We start from the raw sequence: 12,933 nt of genomic DNA, 5'->3' as shown, positions 1-12,933 counted from the left end.
TTAAACAAAATTGCAAATAAAATGTAATTGTTTAATTAAGCCAGATTTAAACTGTGTAATAGCAATTAACAGCTGAGAAAAATTAGAAATGATTTATTGCAACAGCACTTACAACCATATATACACACATATTTATATACATACGTGTATATAAATTTATACGCTTGTGTGTGTGTATTTTCATTTCCAACCACAAGAGCATTAAATCACAAGATATGCATACATACACACAAGCATACACATATACATATGTACCTATAGTAACTCTCGTGATATTTACACAGCATTATAAAGTTTAATATTTCAAATGCACTATGGTATCACTCAAAAGTCTACATACTATATATACACACATACATATACTCGTAAGTAGATTTATTAGGGTGGGTCTAAAAACCCCTAATTTTTTTTTCTTTAGATACCGTGAAAATATCGTCCGAAATGACGAAAAGACCAAAAAAAAAACGTAAACTTTGACTGTACCGAAGCTATTATATCCTTCACAAATAAACAAGTTTTCCATGCAAGCACTCTATTCCGATTGTGCAGTTTATATGACAGTTATATGCGATACATAAGATATTTTACGATTTTGAGGCAAAAATTTTGCGTAAAAATATAAAAAATTGCAAAAATTATATTTTATGATTCAAGGTTTGAATGTAACCTCGAATATCTTTTGATAGGCGCCACCTGTTAATATTAATATAAAGAGTTCAAACATTTTCAGTTTTTTCTCGGCATTTCAGACGATATTTTCACGCTAAAAAAATTAAAATAATAAAATAATAAATTTTTTTTGGCACACCCTAATATATATAGATACATATTATATACGCCTCAAAGCGTAGTATATTGCATTTATCATGCAACGGGCAGTCAAGTGATGCCCTGGCACCCTGGAGGAGTGTCAAGATTTATGAGCACAGTGCGACCGAGTGAAAGGTCTGTGGGCGGAATGCCACATACGTACGCACATATGTATGTACATATGTACTCATGTACAAAAATGTGTACAATACAATATATTATAGTGTTAATAACAGCAACAACAATCATGAAAATGTACAGTAATATTAATAATGGCAACAAAACAATAATAACAGTATGCTGCAACTATAACCAAAACAACAATAACAGTGTTAAATATGCTGCTACAACAAAAACGACCGCTTCTGCATACTTTTTGTGCATCGCTGCCACCACTGCCACTGCGCCAGCTGTTGCTGCCACTGTTGCATCGCCCGCTGCAAACTCGCATTTAATTGAGCTCCATTGAACTGTGACCCTCATCGTTGATTCGTGGTTATGACCAAACGCTGCCAGCCAGCAAATACTGTACACTTCACTATACACACACATACACACCCACACGCATACAGCTGCGCATCGAAATTTATAACGTCTATTTGCTGCACTGCCGTTATCCGCTGTGGAAAATCTCGTGCATTTTGCAATCGCTGCCGCATCGCTCGTGAGGCACATGCAACACATTTGCCGCTTTGTTGTTATTTTCGTTCCTTTTTTTATTATTATTATTGTAATTTTATTGTGGGTATATCCAGCACATTAGTTTCTCAGGCTATGCGCGTGCACAAGTTTGGGGCAGGCGACATTACTTGCAACTTGCTGTGTATGTGTAAGTGTAAATGTAAGTGTAGCTGTGTGTGTGTGGAATTTAACTGCTTTTATAATTTATGTTGATTATTTTCGGTTAATATTTCTGTGCTGCTACTGGCTTGCCGTTTTCTACAACTTGCAACAACTTTTTTGGGGTTCACAAGTGCAACAAGCCTATTCGGTTATTTACTTCGCATGGTCGACTACTTTTTTATGTAATACAGCCTGTTTTTAAAGATTTTTAGGTCTTGAGAGAAATGTAATTTAATCGCTGGTTTTGGAAAATTTTATTTGGAAAATTCAATATTTTCAGCTTTATATGTAGTTCAATTCATTTGACTCTCCTGTGGTGTTATATATGAGGTCGAAGAGAGAGATATTCCAAATATTGACTACAAGAATAGACCAACTGTTGACAAATAAAAGTTGAAGTATACTTTTTTCTCACACTTATGGTGCTTTTTCTCAATTCTGGGTGGAAAAAGTCTACCGTTTTATTTAAAAAAATCTATCATATATAATATATAGACTGCCTAAAATAGTTTTAAGAAGCACACCTAGTGCCAAATTTTTAAAAACTCTTTTATTATCATATTTCTTTAGATTACACCTCTAAAAATAACAACAACAAAATTGATATTGATATCTTCACTAGTTTTTGAGTTACAGCCTTCTAAAGTGTAACCGCTCAGTTCAATCATCTCCATCAGTTTATCTTTAAACTCATTTTCTCAAAACTGCATTTTTCAAATCTGCTTGAGCCATTGCGCGGTGAAAAACCTGTTGTTTGAACTGAACGAAAATTGAATTTTAGGAGCCTAAAAACGATCAAAATTTTTTGTAAAATTAAATTTTTTTTACAACTTCAACATTTTGTCAATTTTGAATGTTTTTCGACCGTAGATATTTTTTGAGGACTAAAGATCTTTTTTTTAGACCGTTTTACCACCTGCTCCTGTCCATGGCGAATGCCCTTGGTGGTGTGAAGTTGAACTCAAAAGAGGCTTGTGAAAAGTGGCTGTCCGAATTCTTCGCAAATAAGGAGGGGGGCTTCTACGAGGAAGGTATTATGAAGCTGCCGTCTAGATGGAAACAGATCATCAAACAAAACGGCTCATATTTTAACTAAATCCGATCACTGTAACACTTTTTATAAAGCATTGAATGAAGAGCTAAAAAGCGGAAGATACCTTCCAACCTATATATAGACTGCCTAAAACAGTTTTAAGAAGCACACCTAGTGCCAAATTTTTAAAAAATATTTATTTGCATATTTCTTTAGATTACACTTCTAAAAATAACATTAAAAAATTTTATATTGATATCTCCACTAGTTTTTGAGTTATAGCCTTCTTAAGTGTAGCCGCTCAGTTCAATCACATCCATCAGTTTATCTTCAAACGCATTTTCTCAAAACTGCATTTTTCAAATCTACTTGAGCCATTGCGCGGTGAACAACCTGTTGTTTGAACTGAACGAAAATTGAATTTTAGGAGCCTAAAAACGATCAAAATTTTTTGTAAAATTAAATTTTTTTTAAAACTTCAACATTTTCTCAATTTTGAATGTTTTTCGACCGTAGATATTTTTTGAGGACTAAAGATCTTTTTTTTAGACCGTAGATCTTTTTTTAAGACCGTTGATCTTTTTTTAAGACCGTAGATATTTTTTTAAGACCGTAGATCTTATATTTTCTAGCAGAGAATTTTTTTTTAAACTCGAAAAATATTTAAGTTTTTTTTACAAAAATTTTAATGTGTATTCTTAAAAGTTTTAAGTACATCTCTAAAACAAAAAAATATAATTCAAAAAAATTATCCTTAAGCTTTCGAAAAGTTATCAGAACGCTGACTTTTGAGATGCCATAGATCTTCAATTATAAATATCTAACTAGAAAATAATAATTTACTATTTTAGCCTGTCTGTGTGTCCAGTAGTTGTTTTTTATTTCCAAAAATCGTCCTTTTTAGGCTGTCACACTAAGTATGCACCTTAAGTGTCGAAAAAGATATTAAAACCCATTGTTATTTATATACCATATACCTACCCGAAAAAGGCTAACAGATTCTGGTAGTCGGTCGGAGTAACCAAATTCAGTAGAAAAATATTTTTTCGAACGCCGTAAAATATTTATAACTACTTATTCGCTTTCTTCAGATCCACTAACTTCTCACCCGTAAAGCTGAATTAATATAAACGTTTTTCTGAAATTTTGTTTTTTATTTTTGCTATAATGAATTAAGTCATTTATAAATGAGCTGCATACAAGGCCCTGCGTTGAATTTCAAATACACCACAATTAACTGAAACTGTCTTAAGAACATAATTAGCATTTACATGCATGTAGTAGTTGTTGTAATTGTTTTAATTTTTCATTTATGGCGCTGCAACTTTGAAGTTATTTTTAGCAACCAATTTAGAGTTCAGACGTAAACATAACTTTTGTGGAGGCGATCTTTATCCAGATATGCAATTTTATAATGAAAAAAATTATTAATTGTGATTAGCAACATAAACTCGTCACCACTTAATTAACAATCGGCTAACATAAAACATGATTATTTGAACAATTTTTTTTTTTTTTTTTATGAAAAATGAAGCGAAACAGTTCATCAAATTACGCTTCAATTTTTATTTAAAAAATTTTTATTTACTGAAAAATATTCGATTTACTTATTATTCTATGTAAAAATTATGTTTTTGCAATCTCTAAAGAGCTAACTTAAAACTCTTGAATGCGCTTTCATAAAAACATTCAGTGAGATTTGAGTTGCTTTAGTTGCAACGTCAGCATTCTGCCATTAAAAAGTTGGAACATCTCATTTTCCAGAAATTCCTTTAGCAAACAAACAAACACATAAGCAATGCAATTTAAAACCATCATAATACTGTCAATACGATTATTGTAGTGTCGCAAAGAAGCAAGTAACACGCAAAGTTCCGCACTCTACCGAATACCAACAACACACTGAAAAAAAATGTGGACTTAATAAAAAAAAGTTAAATTCGACTGCAACGAATCTATATAACTTAAAAGGGTACAAAAATATCTTTATTTTTATTTTAATAAGTCAGTTCGTATGCTATATTATATAGTGGTCCGTTGTGAACTATATGTTCGAATATTATAGCGTTGTCTTGCTAAGTAATCCATGTCAAATTTCATGAAGTTATATTGTCTAATCAAAAATATTTCACTATAAGAACTTGATTGAGGTCGGTGAGTTTGTATGGCAGCTATATGCTATAGTGATCCAAACTAAATAATATGCGCAAAGATCATACCGATATTTTTGACAATAATACGTGTCTAATTTCGTGAATATAAACAAGTTTTACATACAATGACTTAATTTTGACAGGCCAGTTTGTATGGCAGCTATGCAATATAGTAGTACAATACCGGCGCTTCCGACAAATAATCAGTTTCTTGGCGTGAAAAAAGTGTGTGCAAAATTCCAAAACGATATCTCGCAAACTGAGGGACTATGCAGGGTATTATAAAAAAATCTCTCAGTGTAGGTTTTTACTAGCTAACTGTCTGGCTATCCACTGGCGCCTTAGTCCTTAAACAAACAAATTAATGACGCTCAGTCAGCAATGTTTACTACGAAATTTTACTCCTTTGTTAATACTGACACCCTTTGCCCTGCGCAATCACCTAAAACACATATAAGAGTATAGTATATACACACTTATTTCCGCATTAGACATAATTGAGTTTGTTCACTCAAACGCACCGAAGCAGGCATACGAGTGTACTTGTGCGAGTAGGCGTACGAACCCTGCAGCACGAGGCAGTAGTTTTGATTTTAAGAAGTACAATTTAATACATTAAGCGACTAGTATATTTAGGTTAGGTTCGTTCTAAGAAGAAATCTACATACATATATGTATTGTATGTAAAACTACAAATGTGAACTTTTTGTTGAAACTAGTTTTTCTTTTCTTCCAATAGTCCAGTAGTTTATATAAAAATCCTTATTGTTTAAGTTAGTCGAGGTATACATCTTTATGAGTTATTTAGTAGACTTGATATTTTTCTATCGAAGATCTGTCACTTTCTGTTAAAGGAATATGATTATTGATCTGTGTAAAAGACTAAAAAATCATCGTTGGCAATAAAAATGCGTTAAAACGCAACAATTTATTAGCGCACTTTAAAAATAGCTGATATAATCTAAAGGTCCAGCATAAATATAAATGAGTAAGGCAAAAACACACATTTTCGCTTCTCTTCACCAACGGTAGCTCCCAAAAACCATTAAAAGCTTTCTGCCGTAAAATATAAGTGTACCTTTTGGTTTACTCCAAGCCTGGTCCGTTTTTTACTAGTGAAAATCAATACACTTTATGCAATTGTGCAAATTTACACTCGTCAATGCGCTATCGGGAGGTTTCATTCAAAAATATCTACGCCAGCACTTGGTCTGTCATTGCAGGAATATCTGACTGACTTTCTCGTCCAACAATTCAATTTGTAGCGTTGGCATGTCATGTGATGAAGTTTTGTTAGTTGATTTTTTGTTGTTGTTGTTTGAACGCATGTTGCATGTCACACAATCATTTTGTACATTTCAGCGCTGTGGGCATGTAGTGGTTACACATACGCATATATGTATGTGTGTGAATGCTTGCTGAGGGACACCGGACATGAAAACCAGCTGATAAACAATGGCGCCGGCGTCTAATGAACACATTAAAACGCTTCAAATACTCGAGAGGCTCGAGCTAGTGTGTTGCTTGATAAGTTTAATAGTTGGTTTTGGTTTTTTGTTGTTTTTTTTTTGGTGTTTTGGTAGGCGTTTCGTTGTGTGAGCAAGTTCCGGTATTTAAAATCGACTTTGTTGAAAATGTGTTGAAATTTGTTTGGATATGTGTATGTGTAGATTGCCTGACAAAGTTGCTCCCAACAGCCATTGGAAACTATTTGCCTACCAGCTTTTATATACTGTGGCTATGTAAATGTACATATTTGTATATACACATATCTACATGTACCATATACATATGTAAGTTACTTTATTAATGAAGTCCATTAAGCGCCTCGTCGCCTTAACAAATGGCTGGCTATCGTATGACATATTGTATCCAAAATGCATACATAATACGTATATAGTATATATGTATATACACATGTATATGAAAGTGTGTACTATATTTGTCTGCTATATATGTATAAAAATAAGCTCATATTTGTATAGCACAGGTGGGTGCCATTGAAATCGTTACTCTATACAATGTATTGTCGTATTGTCTCCATATGAGTAGATATATTTATGTGGATGTATGTGTTAGATGTATGTGCTAGATGTATGTGTTAGATGTATATGCTAGATGTATGTGTTAGCATATGGCATAACACCTTCCTGGGGATTTGTCTGACATTGACGCAACTAATGATCAATGGCTATGGCTTGATTGACCAGCTCCCAGACTTGACTGGCCAACAATGACAGAAAGCTCAACAATATGACACCTAGACGCCAATAGAAATTTTATACACACATATATGCAAACATACATGCATATATATGTTTATATATATTTACAACTGTAGCTGTAATAAATAGCGACAATGCTCGTACTATATGCTTTCATAAAAATAGCTTCGTAAGCACTTCATTCTATTGCTTGTGGTGCCATAAATAGTAGCTGACCATAAACTTGTCACACAAAAATATATATATTGTATATAACTATATATACCTACATATCATACCTTTAAATATATTGAATAGTTTAATAACAAAAAAGAAATCATTTAACAACGCTAGCTACTCTCAATATTACTCCACTTTACTCCATTTATTCGATTGTAGCGGAAATTACAATGCTTTTCGGATTTCATATGGCTTCACTATCTCACACCCTCTTACGCAGCCTCACATCTCTGATCCTTTTGTGCTATTTGCCTTTACTTAAATGTAATTTATCGCTAGCAACTAGCAAGGGCTTTGTGTACTCCAACAATGCCTCACTCAAACTCTCTTTACTGGCTTAAGTATTCATAGCTATGTTCCAATTACAAAGATGCGCAGGAAGTAGAAGAAGAAGAAGCACTACAATGCTACACTGCACACAATTACAACTTCTGTTGAGTTATTGTGACGAAAGTGTAGTGTACAGTGCTTTTGTGGCGTTTGCACAGATAATAATCTCTCAAATTGCACAATGTATCCTTTCAAAGTGAGGCAAAGCCGAAAGTCGGATGTGTCGAAATTTAAGCAGCTGTTGGGCAGAATTTATTTTGATATATGCATGAGATAACTTATTTTCTGAGCTTTATGAACTTTTAAAACTTGTATAGCAGCTTCTATTGGCTGCTAATAAGTTAAGGTAGTAGTCAGGAGACTTCAAAGTAATGCAAGAAATTCTTGAAATTCTACACGAGAATACCCCCACTTTCTGTGAGAAATAAAGCTCTCTCGTAATTGATATGCTACATATACGTATGTATATATTATATTTTTTTTCTAATTGCTGTATCGGTTACTAACCAAATGATGTAGAATAAAATCAATTAAGCGAAAGGGATAAAAAATCGTTATACATTAGTGTAACGAAAGCATTTCTATGGTTGTCCTTAAGTGACCAGTACCCATATGGTGTATGTAGGGGGGCATGTACGTAAGCAGAATATAGTTTTATGAATTCCACATATACCATATACACAAATATATATATTTATATATATTGTATATACATATCTGAACTCATATTGTATATACTACAACACTTAACGAATCCTTTTCTTCCATGACACTATTAACCACTTTTCCCTATCTTCTTCTGCTTCCCATTATAGCTTTCAACAATCAAGCAATCAATCAAAAGCATAGCATACAAGCAACAACAACAATATAGTGAACTAAATTGAATTTGTCCTATCAACTTCCGCTCAAGAATAATCAGCACTACTTGAGTACTTGAGTAGCACAAACATACATACATACACACAGAAACACGGCGAAAGGACTCCTCATGATGTTAACAAATAGCAAAGAAAGACAACAACTACAACCGAAACACAAAATGCAACACTGCTACACACTACTGCTAGCAGTCACAATACTGTTGTTGCATTTGATTGCACCCACCAGCGCCTCGGTACATCCGGTGCTTACCTACACAAACGCTTCCACACAGCTTGGCCAATTGGTCACCTCCAGCACACTGGTCTGGGAGACATATGACCCCAAGGATACGAAACAGCTGCAGTATGCGGTCGAGGGTGGCAAGTACATAACCGAGGACGAACACTATCCGATTTATGTGTGTCGCGTGACCATCGAGGGCATCACCACCAGCGGCCACACGGAGAAGATATTGCAGTCGCATGTCTGTGCCGCAGCGCATTACAAGCACGGCAAGTACGAACAGTTCGATGTGCTGGTGAATAAGGGACATCTCGGCAAGATTATGTGGAAGCATTGGCGTAAATTTAATGCTGGTATACCCATCGGCGCCATACGTATCGGTGAGGATGACTATATCGGGCGGCATAAGGCACCAGCAAGCGGTGAGAGCGGCACTGAACATTGGGGTGCGGACTACAATTTAGGTCGTTTGGATCCATTGGGTTTGGGTAAAATCAAGGTGATTGAGAATGGTCGTGACAAGGACTATGATGAAGGTGAGGTGTTGGTGGAGACTGAGCCGTTCCGTTATGAGTTGAAAGACATCAAATTGGACAACATACGTTTGGATAAGCGCGAGAATATCACCGATTTGGGTACGTTGTGGGATGTTAAATGTTAGAGTGGGAGAAACTAGGAAGTTTACTTCGTTTTCTTAACTTATTGAAATTGGAAATCGCGCAGAGCTGTTGTTAAACCTGCAACCATTGTCCAGTTATAAGAACGGTTAACTCTAATATTTTATTCGAACATACCTTGATGACCACATGATTCTTAACGCTTAATTAATTAGTAGTTGTCCTTAATTTCTTCTAACTCTCCCTGTTTTGAGTGTTCTAGCTTTGTCAATGAACTTGATATCTGCTTACATATGTTCTCAAGGCAGCGGGATTTACGATACTACTGGGTTGAGTCCTTCCTAAAACTGGCTCCTCGAAATTTTTTTTTTCATTTTTTCCACATCTCATTTCCGGTATCTGTAAGCAAAGCTATGAAAATTTTGCACTTTTTATAGGCTTTCGAGTTTAACGTACTAAAAATCTTTCGTGATCCATTAGGAAAGGTTTTCGGCAATACTCATAAAGTATTTTAAGAAGTTGAAACTAATTATTTCTCATTACTCTTACATAATTTTAGCCTCCAGCGTTTTGGCCAATCGTGGTGATATGTACATACTGGTAGAGTCCGTGATGACATACGAATTCGACTATATACAATACTGGGGTTCACATGAGGGCGTGGCACGCGGTTTGCCCACCAAAGTCTATGAGAAAGATGTCAAAGTGCCCGTAGAAGTCAAGTGGGGTTTGAAGTATGTGGAGAAACGCTCCGAAACCAAATCAGTGCATACGAAACTCTGGCCCGGCACAGCATTGAATGTCACGCTTAAGGGTAATTATGTGACGCTGGAAGCGCCCTACTCCGCCAAGCTCTACGCCTTCTATTATGGCATTGAGGACAGCGTGTCACGCAAGATCTCAGCGGAGGTGAGTAGTTGAAGCACGGTTTAAGTACGTTTACATTAACTTCACATACTTTCAGGTGCGCAAGAGCTACTTGAAGGATGTTAAGCTCGAATTCAGTCCAGTCTATTGGATTGAGAATGGCACCTTTGTGCCCACCACAACCACCACCTCAACTACATCCACTTCCACCACCACAAACCCCACAACCACCAGTCACGAACCCGTGCCCATGCACGAACCGCCTGTGGTACAAGTGAAGAATATCGGTGAAACACACTCGGGTCCCGACTCGTTAGAGAAATCGCTGCACGATTCACCGCTGAGCAATGAAATACACAGCGATGTACCCGAGAATTTGGCTGCTGAACAGCAAAAGCCCACATTGGCTGGCATAGCGGTAACAGGCGGTGGACAGCCATTACAACAACAAATGTATGCGCTGATCACAGCGCTGTGTACGGTGACGTTGTGGGGCCGGCAGGCGCTGCGTGGCGTTTAGAGCGACTGCTGAAGCGCCTGTAGCGGTGGCTGGCGGTGCGTTGGCAGCTGGTTTGATGGTTGGGGCGTGGCGGAGCTTTATAAGCGTGGCGTTCTAGGCTTAAGTGATTTAAAATAGCATGTTGCATATGAGTTGCCAGCGTTAGCGCGCTTACAGTTAGCGAGCGCGCAGCTGTTTAGTTTTCGCTTACTCTTCCTAGCTTTTTCTCTCACTCACTCACTTCCTCTCTCTCTCTCTCTATCGATAAGTTTTAGTTTATGCTTCGTAAGCTTGTATTGTAATTTTAAACTCTTTTTTATTGTTCTTGCCACCTAGTTTTTGTTGTTTTGGCTTTGTATATGTATTTGGTGTGCGAGGAAATATTTCAAGCATCAAAATCAAAAATTTTGAGAGTCAAGCGAAACAATAAGAATAATGCAAAGAGCAGGAAAAACAATAAAATATGAAATTTATAAGAAAAATAATATTATATTATAGCAAGAAAGATAAATAATAAACGATAAGTAAAGAGAAAATAGAAAGCGCATGTTAAAAGCTCACAAGGAAATAAAATAAAAAAACTGTGTGAGCCAAAGTTAAAGAGAAATATGAAAATATAATAGGAAAACACAATGCGTTGGGCATAAATTGAATTAAGCATAGATTTTAGCGTTTAGTGTTTAGTTGTTGTTGTACCTGTTTTAACCGTCTGCAAATTGTGTAGCGCCAGTAAATGCGAGCAAACAAGAGGAAAAGGCAAATGTAAAAGCGATGATAATGAGATAAGTAATAAAATTAAAGGAAAATCAGAAAAGCAGCAAGTAAATGAAATGAGAGTTACAAAACCAAGCGAGCCAGTAAATAACGTAATAGAAATACCAAAAAGCAAAAAAAGAAAAACAAAAACAAAAAACAGTAATTAATAAATAATAAATAAAAAAGCAGCAAGAGCGCATAAGGTAGTTTTGAAAATTTTCAATTTCGTCGACGGTTTGGATAGGCTAAAAATAAATAAATAACGGTAATAAATACATATATAGGGAAAATGATGAGCAGCGTCTGCATCAGCAAGTGGATAGTGTATTTGTATTTATTTACGAAATTAGCGCTAAGTTATATTACTGTATTATTACTGTACATTATACACACACTTACATATACATATATACATAGTAGTAATAAAGTAAAGGCAAGCAAAACAATTTAACAGTTATTATAATATACAAAAAAAAAAAAATAATATTTTCATTTAAATATATTCGATTGCTGCAAAAAAATTATTTTTAAAGCGCTACATTTGCTTTGTGTGTATGTATATATTTAATTTACTGCAATAAAACAAGTATTTTTTGCAAAACATTTATTTGACAAGCTGTATTTGCTTTATATAACTGTATATGGTAATTGTTTTTAAAATATTTAAATTAAATGTACTAAGCAACAACATTCCTTGAATTTATGAAATTTATACAAATAAACCGATAATTTTATTAAAAATTTAATTGCCACAAATAGTTTTATTTCATTTAAATAAAAAATTATTTACGGACTATAAAAAAAAAATAATAAATAATTTTCAATTAAAAAAAAATTTTATTTCAAATTATAAAAAATATATAATGAAAAAAAAATTTTATTTTATTATAAATAATTTTCAATTATACAAAAAAAAATATATATATATGCGAATGTTCATAAATCAACTAAGTTTTGAATAGTCAGTTGCTGCCACAAATTTATTCTACAGACTCAAAAACACTGAACGGAACTTATAAAAATCATATTTCAAATACTTTCGTTTTTGAAGTGAAATTTTTTAATAAGATCATATTTCAAAAATCGCCAAAAATTCACAAACTTTAAAATTTTGCTATAATAAATACTTATATTAAAAAAATTAAATTTAGAAAAAATACCCATTATTAAAATTTTTTAAAAGAAATTGCGTTTGAAAGTATTTTTTATTTTTTTTTTATATTTTTTTTTTCTCAGCTCAAAAATGGGAATTTTTTAAACAATTTGTATTTCAAAAACACTCAAAATTCACAAACTTTCAAAAATTTAGCTTTACTATATAACTATTATAAATAAAAGAATTTTATAAAAAATACACATTATACATTTTTTTTTAATCAAATGTGTCTGAAAGTATAAAAACATTTTAAAAATCAAAATTTTATAAAACCGACTTAACGAGTATTACATGTAAACAAAGCCCTACACCATAAAA

At 34.0% G+C, this 12,933-nt stretch overlaps 1 protein-coding gene across 6 annotated transcripts in view; it reads left to right on the top strand.

The window, feature by feature from the left end:
* Positions 1 to 12,205, top strand: part of uzip (beta-pore-forming protein unzipped) — an 86,075-nt gene extending 73,870 nt beyond the window's left edge. For all 6 annotated transcript variants that reach the window (XM_070107904.1, XM_036374759.2, XM_036374760.2 and 3 more), the window contains 3 exons: positions 8,429 to 9,355; positions 9,897 to 10,246; positions 10,302 to 12,205. In XM_070107904.1, coding sequence (XP_069964005.1) covers positions 8,605 to 9,355; positions 9,897 to 10,246; positions 10,302 to 10,724 — 1,524 coding nt within the window. In that variant the 5' untranslated portion in view covers positions 8,429 to 8,604 and the 3' untranslated portion in view covers positions 10,725 to 12,205. The remainder of the gene's footprint in view (positions 1 to 8,428; positions 9,356 to 9,896; positions 10,247 to 10,301) is intronic.
* Positions 12,206 to 12,933: the final 728 nt, after the last annotated feature.

Source organism: Bactrocera oleae, chromosome 4 (assembly GCF_042242935.1).
Source record: "Bactrocera oleae isolate idBacOlea1 chromosome 4, idBacOlea1, whole genome shotgun sequence".
NCBI classification, from domain to species: domain Eukaryota; kingdom Metazoa; phylum Arthropoda; class Insecta; order Diptera; family Tephritidae; genus Bactrocera; species Bactrocera oleae.
The sequence above is the reverse complement of the archived record's forward strand: the minus strand, read 5'-3'. Positions and strand labels throughout refer to the sequence as shown.